The sequence below is a fragment of the Sarcophilus harrisii genome, chromosome 4 (genome assembly GCF_902635505.1).
Source record: "Sarcophilus harrisii chromosome 4, mSarHar1.11, whole genome shotgun sequence".
Lineage (NCBI taxonomy): Eukaryota > Metazoa > Chordata > Mammalia > Dasyuromorphia > Dasyuridae > Sarcophilus > Sarcophilus harrisii.
The window spans coordinates 319,577,255-319,603,054 of NC_045429.1; the positions used below are offsets into that span (position 1 = coordinate 319,577,255).

The 25,800-nt window shown below is 37.6% G+C and overlaps 1 protein-coding gene across 3 annotated transcripts in view; it reads left to right on the top strand.

Annotated features, from left to right (window-relative positions):
* The window catches only part of DNAI2 (dynein axonemal intermediate chain 2), a 78,915-nt gene that overhangs the window by 30,831 nt on the left and 22,284 nt on the right, over positions 1 to 25,800 (top strand). For all 3 annotated transcript variants that reach the window (XM_031965747.1, XM_031965746.1, XM_031965745.1), the window contains 3 exons: positions 7,594 to 7,733; positions 11,300 to 11,422; positions 20,783 to 21,006. In XM_031965747.1, the coding sequence (XP_031821607.1) occupies positions 7,594 to 7,733; positions 11,300 to 11,422; positions 20,783 to 21,006 (487 nt within the window). The remainder of the gene's footprint in view (positions 1 to 7,593; positions 7,734 to 11,299; positions 11,423 to 20,782; positions 21,007 to 25,800) is intronic.

Genomic DNA, 25,800 nt, shown 5'->3' on the forward strand with positions numbered 1-25,800 from the left:
TACCTCAAGGCTTGTTCTTTAATTACTGTATCTGGCTGCTTTTCATGGCCATTTTCAAAATGCAGTTAGGCCAGGCAAGCACTGGACTGGGTGTGGGTGAGACTGGTCCTTCTGAAGCTTCTGCTTCACTCAGGTTGAGCCTCCAGTGGGAGTGCACAAAGATAATAAAGTGGTTTGTCAAGCGCGAATTTAGGGTCTCAGGTTAGATTTGAACTCAGGTCTTCCTAGTTCTATGTTCCATCTACTAATAATTCATCTTTCTAGTCTTCATTTCCTTATCTATGAAATGGATTTGGACTAAGTGGTCTCCCCCAGCTCAATTCTAAGAAAAAAAAAACTTTGCTATTACTATTAAAGACAAATAAAGTGCACTTTCCCTTGGGGTAAAACTGAAAGGGAGAGTAACCTAGTTAATCACCCAATGATTGTGAGGAATACTGTGAATTGTTTCTTGTAGAAGCAGCAGTGGAAAATAGGACCAGAGAGAAAGTTTAGGTTGGTAAAAGTTTTTCTTTCCATCTTAAGGCATGTTTATTAGTCCTAAGTAGACAAAAAGGAATATGGGGCATCCTCTCATTCCTGTTGCAATTTGCATCCTATAGAAGTAGAGGTGGAGGCAGCCTCTGGCCTCAGACACTGTATGACTTTGGGCAAGTCACTGTTTGCCTCAGTTTCCTCATCTGTCAAATGAGCCAGAGAAGAAAATGTCAAACTAAAGTCAAACTATTCCAGTATCTTTACCAAGAAAATCCCAAATGGGGTCATAAAACATCAGATATGACTGAAATGACTGAACAAAAAAAGAGATAGAGGCAGCTAGGGGGCCTAATGAATAGAGTACAGGACCTAAAGTAAGAAAGATCTGCATTCAAATTCAACCTCAGATACTTGTATCTAGGTAGTACAGTGGTTAGTGTGCAGGGCATTGAAGTCAGCAAGACACTTTTCTGAATTCTAATCTGGCCTCATACACTCACAGAAAGGCAAGTCATTTATCTGTTTGCCTCAGTTTCCTCATCTGTAAAGTGAATTGGAGAAGGAAATGGCAAGCCACTTCAGTATCTTTGGCAAGAAAATCCCATGAACAAAATGTTCACAATTGAAAGACTGAATAATAACAAGAGATGGAGCCTGTTTAAAACATGGATCTTTATATTCCTGGTAAAGGACATAAAATTTGGAGTAGGCTCATTTGCACAAAAGCTTGGAGGCTTTAAGTAGTTCGTTTGCATATGAAAAGACTAGAAAAAGCAATTTTGCAACCAATCAAGACAATAAACTTGTCCCATGCTTTAGATTGCCTCCTTGGTTTCCTGAAACTATTCATTCGCATAGACCTCCGGGGAGAACTTCTAAGTATAAAAAACTGGAGAACCTTGAACCTCAGAGCTGCATGGTAATTATTGGTCAAATCATCACGCCCTGACTATGGACTATCCTGATCAATGAAGATTTGGGAATGTACTAGATAGTCATCATAACTTAGTAGATTCAGTTCTGAATCAGAGAAAATATGACCCTATTTTCCATTTCAGGAGGTAGCAAGTCTCAGAGTTGAGGCTCTAAGGGAGCATCATTGGGAGGTTTCATATACTATTGGGCTAAAGTTATTTGCTCATTCTGAAAGGCAGCATGGTTTAGTGGATGGTGTGATGGAATGTATTTACCGAGACCTGAATTCATTTACTGACAAGTCATCACCAGCTAGGTGATCTAATGAATAAATTGGTCTTAGTCATTGCTTCAGTTTCTTCATCTGTAAAATGGGGATAATAGTACCTACTTCTCAGAATTGTGAAGACCAAATGAAATAATGGTCATTAACTCTTAGCACATAGTAATATATTATTAATTGTTCTTAGTAGCTCTGAGCTTCATTTTCCTATCTGTAGAGTGAAGGTTGAACTCAATAGCCTCTAAAGGTCCTTTGCAACTAAATCTGATCCACTGAAAGAGGACAATTCTAATTTTACAGATTAGTATTTAGGGTCACATGGCTAGTATTTTTCTGAGGCAGAATTTGAACTAAGGACTTCCAGATTCATTATGCCATTTAACTTAGACATGTAGTTAGAGTGTTCAGTCATTTTTTCAGTCATGTATGTTTCTTTGTGACCTCATTTGGGATTTTCTTGGCAAAGCTATTGGAATGATTTGCTATTCTCTTTCTCTAGTGTTGGGGCCGTCTTAAGGGTTCTATACTCTAACTCATTTTATAGATGAGGAAACTGAGGCAAATAGGGTTAAGTGACTTGCCTAGAGTCACATAGCTAGTAAATCTCTCAATAGCTGGCATACTTCTCACATTTGAAGATTGCAGGAAACTTGAAGAAATAGCTAGTATGCCAGAATTAGCATCCCAAAATACCTCAACAAGCTGGAATAAAACTGGAATGCTTGGTTTAAAAAAAGAAAAGTTAACTTCACAAGCAGACATGTCTTAATATGAATTCATGTGAAAAGGATCTGGAAGAGTGGGTAAACCGCTAGCTCTCTAAGAGTGACATGATAGTAGAGAAAAATGCTAATTTGCCAATAAGAGGCATTAATGAAAGCAGAAAGCCTAGAATGAGGGAGATGAGTCAACTTGTATTTTGCCCTAGTTTAACATCATCTGGAATATAGTGGCCAGTTTTGGATCCTATGTTGTAGGAAGAACACAAAGTGATGTTGAACGAACTGAAGTGTTTTAGCTAGGAGAAGAGATTTTGCAGGAAAATATAATAACCATCTTCTAGAGGCTTCTTACATCTTGTATACACATACTGAAATTCAGAGTCCAGGGTAGGAGTAGTGCTGGGATCTCCACTTCTCTCAGTCCTATGATCAGGCATTTGGGTATGGACCAGTCCATTGCTAGGGGAAGTCTAACCTCCAGTTAGGGGAATTAGGCTCCCTTTATTTTTGTTCTTGGCTCATTAAGCCCCAACCTTGGCATCCTAAGCACAATGTTACTTTTTGTAGCATGTATAGGAGGAATAGGAAAAGAGGCATTCAATATACATTATTGAAAAGGAATAAGAACAATGGTTTACTCCAGCATGGAGAGAGATGTTAAGCATAAAAGAATTGCAGAGGGCATTAAAAGAATGATTAGAACAGCATTCAGTAATTGAACTTAGAACTATGGTTACAACCCATTGGGAGACTAATGGTTTGAGTCTTATCAGAACATAAAGCAGTTGTGCAATACTTCCAATTAGGCATTTCACATTTCAATGAGCATTTTCACCATTCAGTTAGCTGCTCCTGGAACTTTGGCTTGGCCCCTCTCTTGGCAGTGGACCAACTCTATGATGCAGAAACTTCCCCTCTGTCAATTACTATTGTTCCAATGGACGGTACCACTGCCATGCCAGTGGATACTTCTGTTTGCTGTTCTGATGGATTTATGCTGCAGTCACAGACCTTTGGAAACTCACAAGATCCCCTGGACACTTTCTATCTCAAATACTTGTTCTTTTAAGATCAATAAAGAAGAAATACATTGAGTAAAGGCATCTAGGAGCCTGGATAAGTCTCGTAGCCCTAGCTGCCCCATGGGAAAGATCACCATTCAATTGAGATGGACAAGCATCCTATTCTTCCTCACATCTTTCTGGAGTCACATCTTATTATATAAAAAGGAAAAACTGAGGCACTCCAGCCTGAAACCATATCATCTTTTTAAAAAAATCGTTTGAGTCATCAGCTCTTCCAGTTCAGCAGCCAGTGAGAGGGTTCTTTATTATCATACAGTGCAAGACTCTCTACATGGCTGGAAGTAGGTATCTATCTATACTCACTTCCCTGAAACAAAAAATAGAGAAAGAGAAAAGGAGAGAAAAAATAAAGGAAAAACGGAAGAAAAAGACAAAGAAAAGGAAAGAAAGAGGAAAAGAAAGAGAAATTAAGAAAAGGGAAGAAAGAAAGGAAGGAAGGGAGGTAGGGAGGGAGGAAGGAAAAAGGAAGGAAAGAAGAAAAAAGGAAAGGAAAGGGAAGGAAGGAGGGAGGGAGAAAAGAAAAGAAAGAAATTCATATGACATATTGGAAGCAGGCAAAAAATAATATTTGTACATACGCTACACAACCCATCAGGAAAAAAAAAATGAGCCTGATCCATATGGAAAAGAGAACGAAATTTCTTCTCTTCAGAGTCAAAGGAGTGAGGAGAATGGAAAGCCTGAGTAACAAAGTTTCTGAATAATTAATAATGTATTTGGATAGCCAATAATAAATTGATGATCAGACATGTTTCTCACTAACCAAAAACAAAGCCATGGAAATCACAGAATGCTTAAATACTCTTGGAAAAGTTGATGCTCCTGAAAAGTGAAAATCAACCCTGAATGGTAAACAGTTAAAGAGGGGATGGATAAAAGTCTTAGATCTTGCAGAGAATAGACTTGATCATGCAGAGAAGGTTCTCAGTCTTCTGGACAAAGGAATGTATCTCCATTCAGGCCCCTCTGGGTGGTTTTCTCCTTCATAAAGTGGACCACAGTAAATTCTAATGGAGCATTTTAAGGACTGGGGCTTATTTCCTAAGGGCAAAAATTCACCTAGATTAGATTCTGTTGTAAAGTCTTCGAATTGGGAATGGTCCTATCCAAGATTGCAAGGCATATACCTGGAGGAAGGCAATCTCATCTATTAGCAATGACTTTCAAAGACTGATTGACTTATAGGGGCTGGTCCTTAAATGAGAAAATAAAGTGTGTGTGTGTGTGGGGGGGGAACCTGAATTCTAATTAAATATATTAACATAACAGAAAATAACAATTTCTTTCACAACCAGGATCAAGGTTTGCACTTTATAGCAAATCAGAATTTAGCATACTCTGACCAAGACTTTTGAGAGATAGAATAAAGATAGAATAAAGAGATAGAATAGTATAAAGAGATCTGAATCTGGAGTCACAATTTGTTTTTGTTTAGTCATTTCATTGGACACAACTGACTCTTTATAGGCCTTTTGGGGTTTTCTTTTATCAAAGATATTGGAGTGGTTTGCCATTTTCTTCTCCAGTTTATTTTACAGATGAGGAAACTGAGGCAAACAGGGTTAAATGACTTGCCCAGAGTCACATAACCTAATATGTGCCTGAGGTTAGATTTGAACTCAGGAAGATGAGATTTCCTGACTCTAATCCTATCACTGCACTATAGCACCATCTAGCTGCCCACTGAATCCAAATCTTGACATCCCCATTTATTACCAAACATCTGTTTCCTCATCTGTAAAACGAGAGGGTGAGACTTGGTGACTTTTAAGGCCCTTTCTAGTTCTAAAACTATGATTCTATAACTTAAAGTGTAATGCCGGAGAAACTGAGCAAGATAGAGATTAGAGAACAATTTAATAATTTATTAAATGGAAGATATTTACTGGGACCAATTGGATTCATGGTTGGTCCCAGGGCTGAATGAGACTATCGTCTCCAAGAGTCCAGCCGTGAATGTCAAATACAAGATTCTGTAATGCCGGAGAAACCGAGCAAGACAGAGATTAGAGAGAAATTTAATAGTTTATTAAATGGAGAGATATACTGGGACCAAATGGGTCTCAGTTCCAGGGCTGGAGGACACTATCATCTCAAAGAATCCAGCCCTAAGTATCAGAGAGCTAGCTTTTTTTATGGGATAACAAGAACAATCACATAATGGGGGAGGTACCTGGATGGGGATAACCTAATGGGGGGAGGTACCTAGTATGACACAATGGAGGGAGGTACTGGAGAGGTTACTGACATTCTAATGATGCTAAAATGGATAAACCTTTATCCTGTCAAACATTAAGAAGTAATGATTGTAACCCAAAGATATAAAACCTTTATCTCATCAACCATTTAAGAGGGAATGATTATAGCCTGGGGTTTTGGGGCAGAGCAACTGAGAGATTTTTAACAATGACATAATGGGGGAGGTACCTGGATGGGGATAACCTAATGAGGGCAGGCACCTAGGATGACATAATGGAGGTACTGGAGAGGCTCCAGATATAATAATGATGTCTAAAATGGATAAAGACCTTTATTCCATCAAACATTAAGAGGGAATAACTATAGCCTAAGGCCTAAGATATAAGACCTTTATCCTATCAAACATTAAGAGGAAATGGTTATAACCTCAGACAGAGTAACTAAATGGGAAAATTAGGGAAATTGGGTCAGGACATTAAAAGAAAATGTGGCACAACAAAAGCTGCTCACAAATTGAATATGTTGTTTTAACAAACAGTATCTTTGGTGACACAGGAGGTTATCAAGTTAGGGCTAGATGGCCAATTATTGGGTTATGTAGGGTGGCATTCATACTTTAGGTAATGCTTAGACCATAGATTTCTTTTCAGGAATGCGCTCTCTCTCTCTCTCTCTGTCTCTGTCTCTCTCTGTCTCTCTGTCTTTGTCTCTGTCTTTGTCTTTCTCTCTGTCTCTGTCTCTCTCTCCCTGCCTCTCAGTCTCTCTGTCTGTCTCTCTGTCCCTCTCTCCGTTCTCTTTGTGTATGTATGTTTCTCCACATACACATTTTGATAGTGATAGTTAGGGGTTTCAAATTTGTAATTACTCTTTTAAAAAAATTAATAGTAGTTTTCTCCAATTACATGTAAAGACAAATTTTACCATTTTTTTAAAGTTTGAGTTCCAGATTTTCTCTGTCTCTCTTATCTCCCTTCCTTGACAGTAAGCAGTTTGATAAAGGTTATATAAGTACAACCATGTATGACATAAATTGTAAAAGAAGAAACAGACCAAAAGAAAACACACATACACAAGAACGTGAAAAAAAAAAAAAAAAGATTCAATGTGCATTCAGACTCTTATCAGTTATTCTAAATGTGGATAGCATTTTTTATCCTTTGGGTTTGTCTTGAATCATTGTTTGGCTGAGAATACCTGTCATTTACAATATTGTTGTTAATGTATACAATGTCCTCGTGGTTCTGCTTCATTTTGCATCAGTTCATATAAGTCTTTCCAGATTTTTCTGAAATCTGCCCATTCATTATTTCTTGTAGTGTAATGGTATTCCATTGCATTCATATCCCACAACTTGCTCAATCATTCCCCAATTCATGAGCATCCCCTCAATTTTAAGGTCTTTGCCACCACAAAAAAAGAACTGCTCCTTATATTTTTGTATAAATCATTTCCCCTTTTTTCAAACCTGTAATTTTAATGGTATGTGGGAACTCCCAATGTGGAAACTCCCTTCAAGATGCAAATAATATCTCATCTGGAATTTGTCACTTAAAGTCCTTGCGAGTTGCTTGGGGTTTGGAATGGCTAAATGATTTGTTGTAGAGTCACACAGCTACAAAGGGCAGGGAAGTAAGACTTGCATCTTCCTGATACGAAGGCCAGCTCTCTATCCTCAAATGCAGAAGGATTTCTTCATAATCTATAAAATTAATTCAGAAAAAGAATAATTCATCTCTATCTTCCCTAGTCACACACATACACTCTTTATTTTAGAGACTATTATAAAGTGAAAGTATCTGACTTCTGTCTCCCCTGATTCTACTATCACTCTGTTCTAGAGTCTAGATTCTTCCCCTCCTTAAACCTTGTTCTCTCTTCTCTTCTCCCTTCCTCCCCCTTTCTCTGCCTCCAGCCTGCTGGGATACCAGGAAGGGCAGCCTGGTGGCGGAGCTGTCCACCATTGAGTTCAGCCACAGGGATCCTGTCTTTGGTGCCCTGTGGCTACAGTCGAAGACAGGAACAGAATGTTTCTCAGCCTCCACTGATGGACAGGTAAGAGGGAAAAATGGATAGGGTACAGGGAGAGAGTTCAATAGACCACATATAAGACAAAACTTCCCCTTGATATTAAAGAAAGGACAAAACAGAACCAGGAAGCTTATAAAATCGCAGGCTCCTGGAAGACTTAAAGAACACCAGTCTGATGTGGGTCTGTTTGTGGTTTAGTAAAAAGAGAGAGATTTTCAGTTAGAAGATGTGGCTTCAAATTTTGGCTCTGCCATTTAAATATGACCTTGGGCATGTTGGTCTACCTGTTGGTATCTCAGTGGTTTTTTTTTTTTTTTTTTTATCAATCTTTTGTAAGTTGAGAGTAGGAACTATCTTTTGTCTTTTTTTTTTGTAGCTTCAGTGACCATTACAGTGCTGGGCACATATTAGTCAATAAATGTTTTGTGAAATGCATTACCTGAAAAATAAGGGCATTGGACTCATTCATCCCTAAAGTTCCTTGCTAACTCCTGAATGCTGGAATTCCTAGTGTTGAAAGAATAATTCTTTATTTCGGTTTTTCACCCTAGTTAACAAGACAAAACTCGGGACAAAGCAAATTAAAAGGAGTTTATTATAATTTCTTCAAGGTATCAACACATTGATGGGTTGATCCTTGACTTCAAGGTGGGGGCAGCTTTTATCTCTTTTTAAAATGTATTTATTATTTATTTTTATTTTTATTTTTAAAGACAATTCAGAGAAGTTCACCTCAACAAAAAAGGTTAGGCCCTTCCATCTCAGTTCTTCCCCAAGCAATTTGCAGGTGACAAAGAGCAGGTACTATAAAACACTGCAGTCTTGGTGTCTCTGATGTGGAGTAGGGACTTTAATCAGTCCATCCCACCTCCATTGTCAGAACTTAAATCAACCCATCCTTTTTCCATGCTCACACACAAAGGTAGACCAGCTCCTAAGACTGTCTTGAAGACAGATTCAACCTTCTCAAGGGGCTACTCACTCACTCTGCAGCTGTTCATATTGTTTGTTCTCCATTATGATCCACCCTAGCTCCTCCCTAAACTCTCCTAACTTCCTAGACTCTGCCCTTATTTTCCTCTTTTTCTCTCTCCACTTCACCCACAGTACATTGCTTAATTAGTTTTCATTTAGCTTGTAAACATTTTCATTCCAATAAAGGGTATCCTTTGTGACCATGGTAAATTTTTGCTGGTATGAATTACTTAGATTCTGAATGTTCTCCCACTCCTTGGTACCTGGATATTTTGTACCTGCTACTTCTTCATCTCCTGTCCCACTAGATCATCCCTCAACACTGATTGGTAAACTGGGCTGAGAACAATGAGGTACTGACTGAGTCCATCTAACTTTCAATACTAGTAATGAAGTAAAAGGGAAGGAATTAGATTTTTGACAGAGGTTAGCCAGCCATCTTCTTCTCCTTGACCAGCCTGGTAGTCAGGACTTTGAAATGCCAGTTGAAATCACCCATAAAGAAAATAGTTTTTCAGATAGTATTGCAGGGACATTTCTCCCCCAGAAATCTTTTGTCAACCTTTATTGATTCTTTTTTGCTTATAATCAAATACAATCCAAACTCCTCAGCGTAGCAAAATCTGGTTTCAGCCTACCTTTCCTATTTTACTTCTGTAACCTCCCAATGTGAATCTTCCATTCTTTTCTTTTTTGTTGTTTGATTGCTTTTTCTCTTTCTCTCTTGTTTTCTCTTCCTTTCATTTTTGTAGTACTTCCTCTCCTGTCAAGGAATTAACTTTGAATTTCAAACAATAACAAAACCAACTAAACTTATACCCACAACCAGTGATGTGCTGGTAGAAATTTAAGAACTGGCCTCAAAAAAAAAAAAAGTACATACAACACACTTTTAAGTGTGCTTACATAATTAACATTTTCTTTACAGTATTAATTTCTAAAGTCTAGGCAATCAAAAACAGTGCCAGTTTCTGAGGTATAAATACTCACACTGAAAATTTAACAACTGGTTCTGCAAAACTGGAATAAGCTGGGTCCAACATTCCAATACAGCCTTGTATTACAACTAACTTTTAAAAACTTGTAACTAATCAGTTCTTTGCCCCCTTTTTGTCCATTAACCCCTTAAAATGATGGACAAAGTCCTGAAATCGTAGTTCTAAGGTTAAGTTCTATTTGAGTTTTAGTACTTATTATGTGACTTTGGAAAAATCACTATCCTTCTTTAGTCCTTGATTTTCCCATCTGTAAAATGAGGGCATACAACTAGATGATTTCTAAGATTCTATAATCCTTTCTCTTTGATTAATTGATTTCTTTACATTATTTCATATTTTTCCATTTCTTTATATTCCTCATCTTTTCACATTGTTAGAGAAATCTCCACTGTCATCAAAAATATGTGCTGTCCTCAAATCTGTTTTCTTCTCTACTTTTACTAAGGATGTTTTTTCTCTTTTTTTCCTCTGCCAACACCCTAAAGCCTCAAGTGGAATACCTTGATTTCCCCCAACAATTTTTCCTATATTTCAAACTCTACTTTCTTAAAAAGTCAGTCAGTGGGCTAAATAAATTTTAATAAATTTTATATACATATATACATTTGTGTTAATATATTTAAACATAATATATAATACATATTTATATAAATTTTAAATAATTTACTATTTGTTGACTAAATTAAACATTAAGGACCTATGAATGTGATAGCCATTAGGAATTCAAACAAAGGCAAAAGACTGTCTCTAGTAGCTCAGTCTACTGGGGTGCATTCCTTCTGTAAATCCCAAATACATATCATTATTACTCATAAGAGTCACAAACCTTCATGGTTGGAAGGAACCTCAGAAGTCATCTAATCAAACCTATACCTGGAAAAAAAAATCTTCTCATATATTATGCCCAACAACTGATTATCAAGGATTTGATTGAAGATTTACATAGAAAGAATGTTCCACCAATCTCCTGAGGCTATTCATTTAATTTTTGAATAACTAATTATTAGGAAAACTTCTACCAGTTTCTCCTCATTCTGCCTTTTAGGGTCAAGAAAAAGAAGTCTAATCTTCCATGGGGCCGTTCTTCATGTATTTGAAGACATCTATTATATATATCCCTCTTAAATCATCTCTTCTTCATTCCTTCAACCGATCTGAGAATCGTGAGATAATGTTGTAAGGGATCTTAGAGGTCATTGAGTTCAATCCCTTTCATTTTATTGATGAAGAAACAGACACAGAGAAATTAAATGACTTGTCTAAGATATCACAAACTGTCAAATATCTGAAATGGGATTTGAATCCAGGAGTTCCCGATTGAACTCCATTTGCTACTCCATACTGAATACAATCCTGATTGCATTCCTCTAGATTCTCTATTATCAAGATCTTGGCTAAAATATGGTCCCCATATATTCCAGTCTATTATATGACTTGGCTTTCCACCTAAATAGTAAAGTGTTTGAGAGAAGGATCTGTTTCCTATACTTCACAACTTAAGCTACAAACTTAGCAAAGAGCCATAAACAATTCTGTTCATTTATGAAAAGTTAAGAGCCATGGCACCAAGGTATTCTTGATTCCTGAATCATTCCTTGCTTCCCGCTTTCTTCTCAGGTCATGTGGTGGGATATCCGAAAAATTAATGAGCCCACAGAGATCCTGATCATGGATATCTCCAGGAAAGGGATATTAGAAAATGCTCTGGGAGCCATCACCCTTGAGTTTGAGGCAACTATGGTGAGTTCTTCCCTTTTCTTCTCTAATCGTCTTTAGTAATGCTGAAATTGGGAAAGGGAAATGGAGGAAGGATGGACCATATCAGCAGGCATGCTGCTAGTCACTAGTGATACAAATTTTAAAAGTGAAAATAACCTTTGCCTTCAAAGATCTCTTACAACCTACTCAGGAGGATGGAGATATAACATGTATACAAATCAACAAATTCAAAGTTTTTGTTTCTTTTGTTATTGTTGCTTTCATCAGACCTGGGATTTAATTGATATAAGATGCTTCCAGGAGAGGAGCTTTTTGTAACTAACATAAGGTACTTCCCCATGAACTGTAATCATGGTTGCTTAGGGCACACATATCTCTGGGTAACAAGCTCTTTCTGGTGCTGAGATGCAAAGAAACTTATATAAGGAGGTGCAGACTGGGGAATCAGTCTTGTTCCATGTGAATGAATTACAGAAATCAGGAGCTAGAATATAAGATTATCAACTGTTAGGCAACCATGTATTATCAGAACTGGTCTACAACCAGATGATAGCAGAGCTAGGACTTTTGGATTCTTGGGCCAATGTTGTGGCTACTATGTGACATTTCCTCTCAAAAAGACTTTCTATAAAGTGGGAGAAAAAGAAATCAAACCACTTTTCCAGTCATTGACTTTTGTGAAAGATTTATTCTATATGTTGTTGATACTTTTTCCTTCATTTTCTCTTTCACTCACACACACACACACACACACACGCACACACTGAATTCAATAATATCTAATGTCAAAATTGGTGACCGTGGTGTGAGGGATGTAGAAGACCCTTACCCATAATGACTACTCAGAGATCACTCAGTAGAAAGCAGAAAAATTAATTATTCTCATGAGAATAAGCAATTCCACTGCAAGGAGGAAAGAGAGAAAACTTGCAGTAGAAAGGCTAAAGATTTAGGAAAGATATACAGTTTTTATAGGTTTGGTTACAAAGGAATACATCACAGGTTGGGGAGCATTGAGAAATAGGTGCCTTCTCTCCTAATTGAATGTTAAACATTGGTGCCAAAGGCAGATTAGAACAGAATGCTTTGTTTCCCTGATTCCCAGAGGAATCATCAGTCAGACCTTTAAACTTCAGATTACTGAGCTGACGTGTGGTGTTCTCTTCTTTTATATAATATATGATGGTTCTCTCTGGGAGTAGGTTTCTTGGGGAGGTTTTCTGGAGGCAGCCTTAGTTTCAGTTCAAGTAATAATCACTTCAAATGCAGCCAGCTGATAAAATCCAAACATTTATTTTCTCCTTCCAAGTCTTATCTCTTGCCTTGGCCCCGGTTGGCTTTCTTAGAGACCTCTCTCCCTCCTTGGTTCCAAGAGCTTTTGCAGCTTGTCTTTTAGTTCTTCCAGCTTCTGCCTCTAGCTCAACTCTGACTCGTGGCTTCTCAATCTTCCAGAGTGCTCCCCTCTCAATCTTTTCAACTGACTGACTTACTGAAGCTCTAAGAGCTTCTTTATATATGATCTCTTAAAGGTGTGAACCCAAAGGTTGACTCCTCCTCTGAGAGAGTGGGATTGTGGGTTTCTGACTTGTGAATCTCCAGAACTTGTGAACTCCAATGTGTGAACTCTCAAAGGTGCAAACACAAGCATTGTTTCTATCAATACTAGTGACTTAACACCTTGTAAGGATTTGCTCTAATGTGTGAACCAATAAGCATTGTATCAATTCCATTGAGTTAACACTAGGATTCTAACACTGATGACATTTAATAATCTAAATATTGATAACATTGAACAAGGAAAAATGTCATCATTTCTGGTTAAGTAAATCTATATCTAGTTTTAAGTAAATATTGGCTTGTACACACCGTACTTATGCAGGTCACAGAGACATAGAAATAATAAAAAATACAGAAAAAGAATTTAAACATTCCTGTAAGTTCTTCACTTTATCTCTCCATTCCACACAGTAGCATATATGTGTATTATGTATGTTTCTACACAATGGCATATATGTGTATTATGTGTGTATTTTTGTCTTTATACTTAGATGCATTATATCTATATGATCATGTCTTTATGTCTTTCTATATATATCTATGTGACTATGACATATGTGTGTGTATATGTAGACATATATTGACACACACAATTAATACGTGGGTTCCTGATGTTAAAATTGGTGACCATCATATATGTGTTGTGTGTGTACAGAGAGATATTATTTCTAGTAGTATATGTCTATGTGACCCTGACATATGTGTATATAGACATATCTTAGATATATTTGCATATATAAAAGTGTGTATATACATCTACACATATGTCATGGTTATGAGAGAAATTATTATTAATAATCAGTGTCTTGAGGAAATCCAGAGTTCTCCCATTCTTCTAAAATCCTGATTTTAAAAAGTAAAAAGTCTAGTGTCTTAAAAATTACTGATAATGAGATTAACTTCTTTATCCAACCTAACCCTACTAGGAATCTCTAATCTCAGGTGAATTCCATTCAATCAAACTTTAGTATAGAGAGATCTCACCCCATACTCTTCCCTATCCAGATTCATTTTAGCTCTGACCAGTGTTATAGAATCCTCCTGGAAGGATAGTGAACTCCCCATTTATCCTAAAAGTCTTCATCTTGTATTTTTTCTCTCTTCTGGAGTTTTCTCCTTAAAACATTCTATCTCTTGACATCATCTCTTAAAGATGGCCTGCTCCTTTTTTCACTTCCTTGATATACAAGGGATACAGTCATCCTGATCTATATCTTGTCTCTAAATCCAGCTTGGGGAGAGGGGAGGGTTGGAAGGGGGGCAATGAGGCTGATGATATTGCATAGTTCTACCTCACTTAAATCCAATTCACTTGCAAGTCAAGACATCACTTTTCTGATGTCATTGGTCCTCTTTGAGAGCAAAGAACAAAAAACAATATAAGACCAAGAGAAGAAATGAGCAAATGTTTTACTGCTAGCTGCTATTTCCACCTTCATCAGCAACTCCCTTGGTTCCTTTAAAATTCAATCTGTCCCATCCAGAGCCTTGTTGCCATCAAAAGAACACCAGGTCATCTCTCTCCTTCTTAGAAATTCATCACTTGGACCATGTTAGGGAATTTCTCTTCTCTCTCTCTCCCTCTTTTTTAAGAGGGACATAGAATTCTCAATCCAGAGATCCTAAATTCTTCCCAAGCAGTGATTTCTCCCACCTTAGACTGTTTAACTGTGGGTCAACAAATCAGGAAGCAAGACTAGATTAAAAGTTTAGTTAGCATCAGCTGATTGGCAGTTTTTAGATGGATAGCAAGGTACTCCAACAAAGGGAAAACATTTACAAAACCTTAAGGAAATAGGTCAAGAAGGAGTCTAGCAAATGAAGTAATTCAATCACTTTCCTTATTTGGGGAGTTGAAGGATAGAGATAAAATGACAGGTGATTTTGGGGAAAATATGTTAATCTTTGGGTTAAAATATGTTCACCTTTATTTAAGTTTAGGAGTTAAGTTTGTCCTAGAGAGAGAATGCATTTCCCTGGGTTAGTCTTACCAGCAAGGAAGAGAATAAACATTTATTAAGCCCCTTCTTCATGCCAGGTACTGTACTAAGGGCTTTACAAATATAATCTCATTTGATCCTTACTACAACCCTGAGAGGTGAGTGCTATTATTATCCCCATTTTACAGATAAGTAAAATAGAGACTAATAACATCCAAAAAAACCCCAAAAACCATTTTTTTCTTATCCATAGTTAGAAAGTACCTGAATCTAGATTTGAACTCAGGTTTTCCTGACTCCAGACCTAGCACTCTATCCACTGTATCTATAGTTCATCCTAATTTTATTTTTATCCTAATGGGGCTGGAGATCGCTAATATAATGGAAGCCTCCTTTGATAAAGAATCAGTAAGGCGTATCCTGTCCTTGCCAACCTTAGAGTATTTATACTTTTTTTTTTTTTTACCTTTAAGATGACTTTTTCTAGGGAGATGTTTCCCCAAAATTCAGAGTCCACCTCTTCTATCCTCACAGTCTTTTCATGTCACTTTGAATACAGTTACTTTCTACTTCTTCAGCCTTCCAAAGACCTCTGTCTCCAGTTTACTTCAACCAAGAATAGTAGTCAAGTCTTAGATAAAACTCCCCTGAAAGTCAACTGGATTTTGCCCCCAAAGAATAGAATTCCTAGCTATAGCTTCTCCTTAATTTCTAATCTTTACGACCTTATGAGCTGAGGGGTATTGTCAGGCCAGTTTGGTCTATTCTACCCTCCTAATCTCTATGAATCTGTTAATCTCCTAATTTCTAAAATTGAAATAGAACACAGTTCCTACAGCCCAGGTCATAGGCTAAATGACCAGTGAGCTGGGAGCTTTGGAATGTTACTCTTAAAATTCTTCGGACCCTTTAGTTATTAAAATGAAGTAATACAGTAGAATGTGAAGACTTCAAAGATCTGAAATTGAGTAAACCATTTCATCTCTTTGGATCCTACTTTTCTCAGTTTTAAATAAGTTTAGTCCCACCTCTCCCCATGATTCCCCTTCTCCAAAGCTCAGCTAATGTATTTACAAGTGAAAATGTTTTAATGTGTTAACAAGGGAATAACATCTTGGTATCTCTTTATTAAGTGCAGTGTGAACATAGCTCTCTGATGGAATTAGAGGGGTATCTTGGGATTGACTAAACAGTAATTTGTCATACCATACCTTCTCAGGGATTTAAAGAGCTAAGCCCCAGAGAGAATTCAAGAGTTTGACAGGGCAGGGCAGGAGCTGCCTATGGAAGAGACTTCTACAAAAGGGGAGAAGGATAGAAGAGGACTTTTGTTTTCTCCCTTCCATCCACCATGGTGTAGATGAGGGAGACTTCTCATTGCAGTGGTTGGAGAGTCCAGTTCAGAGTAGTTGAAACAGAGTTGAAGGAGTAGAGAGACACACTTTGAGAGGGGTCACACAGAATTGAAAACAATTGAATAATAAATATATGTATGCATACATACGCACACACAAATACATCATTTATGTTTATATGTGTGTGTGTATATACCTTTTCTATATTCTTTTTTTGAAGCTTAGACTGCTTTTTTCCTTGTGACATGAATCCCAATGCTTGTCTGAGATCCATAGGGACTGCAGATGCATAGCATAGTTTGCCTGATGCCCTAGAAATTCTGAATAATTAACTCAAACTGCTTAATCATTTTGAAGTTCCTTTTCTGAGTTTTTTTTTTTTTTAAGTTAGTCTGCTTGTTCTAAATTAGAATCTAGATCTTCAGTTAGAGGAGTGAGTATAGACTTTCATTTAGAATTCCTAACGTATTTCAGTGATCCCTAGAGGTATTTGGGCTTTTTTTGTATGTGTGGTTGGGACCCAAAGGAATTTTCACATGAAAATAGTTTAGTTTTTTCATCAGAAGATGAGGGAATGACTTCCAATTGACCCCAGGTGTCTAATTTCTATAAGAAGCTCTCTGTGTTTTCTGGGAGCATTGTGGGGATCATGTTTTCTCTTTGAATAGGAAAGCTAGATTTTATTTTTTTCTTTTTTCCCTCTTTATTATCTTTGAGTGGGAAAAGATCTTTACAAAAACAAAGAAAAATAGTAACCCATGATAGTTTTGTAAAATGATGTCTACTTGGTAAAATTGTATAACTATGAATTTGGAAATATTATACATTATAAAGCATATTATAAAAGATGCTTTCTTTTGTGAATTTAAACCTTTCTTTCCCTCAAAGGGGTAAGATACCCAGATGATATAGTTCTGAATCCCCCTTTTCCCTAAGGGGAAGAAAACCAGAGGAAGACAATTGTCTTCCTGCAAAATTAAAGAAGAGTTTTATTAAACAGGTAAATGAGGCATGTACATGGGAGCAATTGACATAATGATGAACAGTTCAATTAAGTAATGGATGGGGAGACTATACATGGTTTTCAACTAAAGGAACTGGGAAGAAAGACAGGAACTGGGCAGATCCTAGAAAGGAATGAGGCAGAGACCCAAATTCCTGAGGTATGGGTGAGATCCAGGAAAAAAGGGGAGTAAGGATTTCTAAGTATCAGAGTTATGGCCCTTTGAGTTAGAAGGCATTCTTGATAAGCAATCCTGACAGTTCTAGACTTGAACACAAACAATAAGATAAGAGGATGTTTCCATAAACCATAAAATATCTGAGAACCCCATAACTATTCTGAAGATAAGGATGTCTCTTAAAGGTCCATAAACCATCAAATGGCTCAGGGTCTGCTTCAACCTTAATTGACTGTTTTTCTGTATGTCAAACTGGAAAAATTCTGTCACTGCAAAGGACTGTTGATATGTCAAGATATTCTGTATCTTAGCTTATCAACTAGTACTCATACAGCTCTTCTTGGTTACCTGGATATTTGGGGAGCTCAAGCAAGTCAAGGTAGTTAGTATATTCATTTCCAAATTCACTTGTGCAGTATAATATTTAGGCCAATCAGCTATAGTAGTCCTATAGTCTTGTAAAAGAAGGTTGATTTATGTATTATTTTTAAAGTGTGCCACTGGGACATTGCCAAAGCACCTCAAAGACCTGAGTACATAGATTAGCCTCAGAAGTTTTTGAGCTATGTGGCTCAGGGCACCTCTGTTTGCCTCAGTTTCTTTAACTGTAAAACAGAAATAGTAACAGCACTCACTTCACAGGGATATTGTGAGGATTAAATGAAAGGATATTTGTAAAGCATTTAACTTAGTATCTGACATGTTAAAAACAAAACAACACCTTAGTTGATTTCCTGAGAATAGAAAATGGAGTAGTTGTAAGGAGTGGGAGATTTACTTCCCTATCCTAACCCCAGTTCAGTTGATATAGTCATAGTTGAAGAAGTTCAGATATGTTTAAAAGGTGTAAATATATTGTTTTCCCTTTATAAAACATGACACATTACTCAAATGGAATTAGAGGGATAGTTTGAGATTATCCAAGTAATAATTGGCTGTGCCTCTACAGGGCTTTAAATAGCTAAGCCCTGGAGAGAATTCAGGTTAAAGAGGTGGAGAAAATAGTGTCTGGGACCTATCTTTGGAGGAAGCCCATTCATAGGGGAACAAGAAGGAATTTCTACCTTATCTTCTCCCACTTGCGATAGTAGAAGATACTCTATCTAGCATTTGGAGAATCAGTTCAAAAGGGTTTGAGACATTGTTTTTGTTTTTGTTGTTGTTTTGTTTAAATTTTCAATAGTATTTTATTTTCTAGCCACATGTAAAGATAGTTTTAAACATTTATTTTTTTAAGACTTTGTTCCAAAATTTCTCCCTCACTCTCTTACCCCAAGACAGCAAGCAATCTGAAAAGAGTCATATTTTTGAGGAGGAAAGATACACACTCCAAACATAGGAATACAGAGACAGAAATATACAAAGAAAGAGAGAGACACAGAGAAAGACACAGAGAGAAAAACAGAATTTGTGACTTAAGGGAGGAAGCAGGCTCAGCAATCAATAGTAGAGCTTCATTCAGAAGAAGCAAACACTGGGACCACACATAAGCAAACTCTCTAACATAACTTCTGTGCCAAAGAGCAAGACTGGAGAAGGCATGAGTATCCAAGTCGGATGAATGAGATCAAGTTGTTGAAGGAGCCTCTGTCAGCTCATCCACTGGCAGTGGGTACCCTACCCCTACCCCCAGCACAGTTTGTTGGCTCTGATGCAATTAGTGGTAGTGCAGAGAGTTGTGGGAATCCCCTCTGGTCGGTGCAGGTCCACTGTGAAAGAATTCACAAACCCAAAAAGTCTGAATGGCAAAAGTGATTTTTATTGGCACCGAGAAGCCAGCTTTGCTAAGAAGACAGACTCCTCAGTGGCAAGAGGTCCTGGCAGAGAAATAACAAAAGGTTATCACTAAGAAGAGTGTCTCTTCACAGTGGGCAGGAGTCCTGGCAGGCAGCTGTGCCAAAAAGAGAGCTTTGTTGGCAAAGCATAATTCCTACTTCGGACTTCTGCAAAGTTTTGGGGTTCAGAGTTGTCTTTTTATTGGCAGTCTAGGGGTAGGGCTTCCATTGAATGAGATTCCTTCAATGTTGTCACTTTCCCCAGGTCTAGATTTCCAGTTGAAAAAAAAGTACTTATCTTGGGAGTTTCAAGCCACTCAATAACTAGGAGTTAGAGCTACTGGAAGTGGTCCTGGGCTAATTCATTCATTAGAAATATCAGATCGAGATCTCCAGCTGAATGAGACCACTTGAGTTCCAGCTACTGAGAGAGCTGGGCTAATCTTAATGAAATCACTTAACTGTCCTGAAGGGCTCCTCTGTCAGAGGAGAGTTTCAGCGTTCATCCCCATTGCTTCCCCCAAAAGTCAAGGGGGACAGTGTCAGGGTTTACCCCTGTCAGCTCCAATACCACCTATAAGATATGTAAATTAATCTTCTCTCTCCTTTTCATTCTTAACCTTGATGGTCACTAATCACTTCATATCCCTGAGCCTCAGTGAAATCATTTGAAAAATGAGAATAACAATAATAATAATAGCATAGGATTGTTCAAAGGAACAAGTGAGTTAGTACATGTAACCATTTGCAAACCTTAAAGAGCTATATAAATGCCATCTCCATTACTATTATTATTACACTTATTAACAACAAAGACTGGTCCATTCATCCAACAAAAGAGTCTGAGTATTAATAATCTATAACATCAGGTTAGTTGTGGGAAGATGATGAAGGAATAAAACACATGAAGGAATAAAGCACCTTAATTTCAAAGAGCTTATACTGTGTTTGGAGAACTAGGACCTATCTACATGAAATAATTCAATATGATTGTCTCAAAATGAATGATACAATCTAGTTTTAGAAGGAATGAGAAAGGTGACTAGGCGGTGTCATGGTGCACAGAATGCTGGGTCTGGAGTCAGGAAGACTTGAATTCAAATTCTACCTCAGATACTTGATATGTGACTTTGAGCAAGTCATTTTAACATGTTAACCTCAATTTCCCCAGGTATAAAACGGGACTAATAAAACTTAGACAATATAAAATAACAGCATGACAAAGCAGTTGTTGTTTGTTAGACCTAAATGAGATAATATATGTCTGACACCGTGCAAACCTTAAAATGGTATGTCACTTCCAGCTATTATAAGGTAACTGGATTCAACAGCATCTACAATCCCTTCTGAGTCTTAATCTATAATTTTAAAGGGCTTGAAATGACTTTGTCTTGAGAAAGATCTGGAGGAATGGATAGAGCTGGAATAGGAAGAGGAGAATATTCTGACGGGGGGTGTGTGTGTGAGAACATGAACAAAGACCCATCCAAAGCCATGAGGTGAGATCTAAAATACACTCTGTACAAGATGAATCTTGAGTCATAACTCCATGGTATGTCTCCCCCAACTACAGCCAACCAAGTTCATGGTGGGAACTGAGCAAGGAACGGTGATCTCCTGCAACCGAAAAGCCAAGACTGCCGCTGAGAAGATTGTATGTACCTTCTCTGGGCACCACGGCCCCATCTATGCCTTGCAAAGAAACCCTTTCTACCCCAAGAATTTCCTGACTGTTGGTGACTGGACAGCCCGCATCTGGTCTGAGGAAAGCAGGGAGTCATGTATCATGTGGACCAAGTAGGTAGATCTGAGAGCCTTGGAGGGCAAAGAAAGGGTCGGGTAGGCTAGAACCCTAGAACCTTTGGATCTCTGAATCCTAGGACATACCCTCTATAAAATGGAAAACTTAGAATCCTAAAATCTTAGAGATGCTTTACCTAGGTGTCCTTAATTTTTAATGTGTGCGTGCCATGGACCCTTCCTGTTTGGCCAAAGCTTCTCTTCTCAGAAGAATAATTTTAAAAACAGAAACCAAAATATCTAGGATTACAAAGAAAACCAATTATATTGAAATACAATTATTACAGTGAAGAGCACTAAGTCAGGAGGACTGAGTTCAAATGTGGCCTCATATACTTAACACTAGCTGTGTAACCCCAATTGTCTTGCAAAAACAAACAAACAAAAAAAGAAAGAAATAGTTATTAAAAGTTTTTTTTTTTTTTAAGTCCAGGTTAAGAATCCCTGGTCTAGCGCAACCTGTTCATTTTATAGATTTCTAGTTCTAAATCTCCCTTTACTACAATCAGCCCTTACCCCAACTCCATCTGTACCCATATCAAGAAAGGGATGTTGGAAAGGATATACTATCTAGTGTTCACTTTTATCATTGGTCCTTTTGGAGAAGGAAGGGTGTACAGCAATCAGCTGGAATAATATCCAGCTACTTGAAAAAAAATTCCTAAATCAATGTACTACTATTTACCACCTCCCAAAGTGTCCAGGATGAGCATTTTTATCCATTTTTCCTCTCTCCTTTTCTTCCTCTCTCCTCATCTATTTTGAAAACTATGGCAATATAGCTATTTTCTCCCTCCTCTCTTCCTCCTTATCATTTTTTCCATCCCCCTCCTTCTTCCCTTCTCCTCCTCTTCTTCCTTATTTTCCTCCTGCTTTTCTTCCTCTACTTCCTCTGTTCACTAGTAAGGAATACCCTTACAAATAGATGCTCTGTCCAAAGAAATATAATTTTTAATCACTTATACTTAACAAAATATCTTGGGCATTGGGGACTAAATTTCGGACTCTTATTTATTCTGTCACTGTTTTGTGTTTTGTTCTGTTCTGTTTTAAAACTGTAACAATGAATTTTTTTTTTTTTTTGTCTCATATAGTTTTCATTTAGGTCTCCTTGAAATATAGCTCTGGAAAACTAGGCTTTGATAAAAACCCTTTGGAATTCAAATGGAGTTACTTAACTATGCCTTTAAACCCAAATCACTCTGTCTCTCACTGATTGGCCAATTATAGTTCCCAGCCCAAGTCTCTCTTGCTCTTTGTGAGGGATTTGATGGTGCAGAGTGAGTGTAAATAGCCATTGTTTTTGTTCTGGCCAGAAACTCTGAGGATCTTGCTTTCCCAGATTGATTCTTTTGTGAAGGCAAACTAGGCCACCTTTTGCCTCAATTCTTGCCTAGCTTTTAATCACTGAAAGGCTTTTGCTTCAGACAAACTGAGACCTGAGAAAGATCTTAGTTTAAAAAGACTAGGGTCTCCCACTACATTGGGGCCATCAGCTCTACTGGACTCCCAATGACTCTGGAGGAGACAGAAAGGCTGATGACTTTGTGCAGCCCTGCCCCATTTACATTCACTTGCAAGTCAAGACATCACAAGACATCTCCTCTTGTCTTTGGTTTTCTTTAAGAAAAACAATCCATCTATTTATTTTCCTTTCCAATTCCCTGAGCAGTACAGATGGGAAAGGGTTATATTCCCTGTGATCTCTCACATTTTCCATTTCTCTACTCCATGGAATTACTCCGTGCAATTTTTTTTTTTTTGGACATAGCCAGTATAGGGAATCTATTTTACTTGACTGTATATATTTTGTTACATGGATTTTTTCTTTCTTTCTTTCTTTAATGGAGGCAGGGGCTATGGGAAGAAGAAGATAGATTTTTGTTATGAATTAAACTAAACTTTAAAGTTTAAATAAATTTAACTTTTTAAAAAAGCATTTCATTGAATAAAACTGATAAAAATTGTAGCTTATTAGAATTGAATTCATAATATATTCTAGATTCTTTCAATATTTTCTAAATTATTTATATATCCTCAAGGAACATGGTGAAATGATGGTTTTGGAAATAAAGGGCCCAGATCCCAATTTCAGCCTTGTAACTTACTAACTGTGGGACATTGGACTAGTCATTTAACTTCTTTACGTGTTGGGTTGGGACAAGATGACATCTAAGGTTGGTTCTCTCTCTCTCCCTCTCCCTCTCCCTCTATGTCTGTCTCTCTCTTTGTCTCTTCCTCTCCCTCTCCTGCTTTCTTTGTATCTCTTTGCCTATTTGTTTGTCTTCTTTATGTGTTGGGTTGGGACAAGATGACATCTAACGGTGGTTCTCTCTCTCTCCCTCTCCCTCTCCTACTCCCTTTCCCTCTCCCCTTATGTCTGTCTCTTTGTCTATCCCTCTCCCTCTCCCGCTCTTTTTGTATCTCTTTGCCTATCTGTTTGTCTTCTTTATGTGTTGGGTTGGGATAAGTTGACATCTAAAGTTCTCTCTCTCTCTGCTCCTCTCTCCCTCCCTCCCTCCCTCTGTTTCTGTGTCTCTTTCTTTCTTCTTCCCTCCCCTCTCCTTCCTAGTAGCCTGAAATGGAAGAATGGTGAGTTAAGACGGTGCTATAGTTAAGGTTATAGCCATCTTTGGACCAATGCTTCTTGCAGTCTGAGAGATGCTGTAAGTCCCCTTGAAATCAATTGTTGTTCAGTAAGTCAGTGATCTCATATTAAGTTCTTCTTTTATGTCATTGTTGTTCTGTTATTCAGTTGTTTTCCAACTCTCCATTCATGGTTTTCTTGGCAAAGAAAAAGGTTTGTCATTTCCTTTTCAGTTTGTTTGACAGATGAGTAAACTGAGGCAAAAGTCTTTAAGTGACTTGTCCAGGGTCACACAGCTAATAAATATTTGAAGCTGGATTTGAACTCAAGTCCTTTTGAATCTAGGTCCCAAATGTTCTATCCACTGTACCGCCTTTATATCAGAGCTGTGCTTATCAACAGGGACAGAAAGAAAGGCAAAACAATGACTCCTGCCCTCAAGGACCTTACATTCTAATGATAGAGACAATAAGTAAATAACCTGGTACATACAAGAGCTATACAATGTCAATGAAAAGTGATCTCAGAGGATGATAGACTGAATAGAGTACAGGGCTTGGAGTTCAAATCCTTCTAAGGAAGGATATTCCCTCTGTTGTATGTTCCTGGGCAAGTTATTTTACCTCTTGGTTTCCTCATCTGTCAAATAGGGATGACAATAGAATTTACTTCATAGGGTTGTGAGAATCAAATGAAATTATATACCTAAAGCACTGAATACATGCTATTATTATCAGTGTTATTATAACACCAAACCCCACCCATTTCCCTTAGTTGCCCATTCCTTTTTTGGCATCTTTAGGTGCAGAAGCATTCACAAGGGCTATATCAGCTAGTATGATTCCCACTTGCTACCTTGGTACTCCATCTGTCACCAAGAGCTCCCTTCTTGAACTGAGTGCCCAGTACTGTTTCCAGATTAATCTGAGTCAGAAAAAAGCAATATTCATTAGGCCAGTAAGAAATCTACCTTTTTTTTTATTCCACTTTTGTTCTGGGCAGCTCAGTCAGTAGATAAATCAGCAAATTTTGCTATTACTAATTAACAAGATGTGAGTTCCATCTATGAGAGAGAAGCAATGTTTATCACACACTATCCATCATCCCCAACAGGAGTTCACTGATCCATCAACCCATAGGCAGGGATGGGTGCCAGTAAGTCTGTCCCTAGCCTGAGTATATTGATTATTTCCTCCCCCTCAAGATGATCTTCCACAGTATTTCTAAGGCAGAAAAATAAGCCAGAAGCTCAAGGAAGGTGACTCTTAGCTATTTCTCTCAGAAACTAGGGGAGACTAGATCCTAGGAAATTTAAACTTCAGCATAAAAGCCAAAGGCAGTTAGATTACTCAGTGTCCAATTTGGAGTCAGCAAGATCCAAATTCAAATCTAATCTCAGAAACTTACTAGTGTGATCCTGGGCAAGTCATTTAACACTGCTTGCTTCAGTTTTCCTCATCTGTCAAATGAGCTAGAAGGAAATGGCAAATCTCTCCAGTGTCTTTGTCAAGAAAATCCCAAATAGATTCACAAAGAATCAGACACTCCTGATAACAACTAAACAACAATAACAAATAAATGACAAGTAAACTATTATTAAGCACTATATACTAACCTATAAGGTATATACTAAATAAATACTAGGCATACAAAGACATACAAAGAAAGACAAAAACAATTTTTGAACCCAAGAAGCTAACAATCTAAGGGGGAGACAGCATAAAATAAAACAAAAAAGCTATATGTTGGATCAACTGGAGATAATCTCAGAAAAGAGGCATTAAGATTTAGGAAACTTCATACAGGTGAAATTTACTTGATATTTGAAAAAAGCCAGGGAGACTAGGAGGTACAGATGAAGGGGGAAGAAATTCTAGGATGGGCTAGGGGAGGAGAGGAGGGACAACCAGACAAAATGTCCAGAGTCAAGAGATTAAATGTCTTATTCAAGGAATAGCAAGGAGTCCAGAGTATTCAATGGATCATAGAATACAAAATTAGGGTAATGTCTACCCCAAACATATCTACCAAAATTCTCTGATAGAATGGACAGATGAGAACAATTTGTTCCAATGGCCATGAAGGGGACAGAAGCAGGCACTGCTAAGAGCTTGGTCAGACATGGAAGGTATCATGCCTTTTAGGCCTTCATCTTTTATCCTGCCTCTGGACTTTGATGATTCTGCGAGACAGAATAAGGTTAA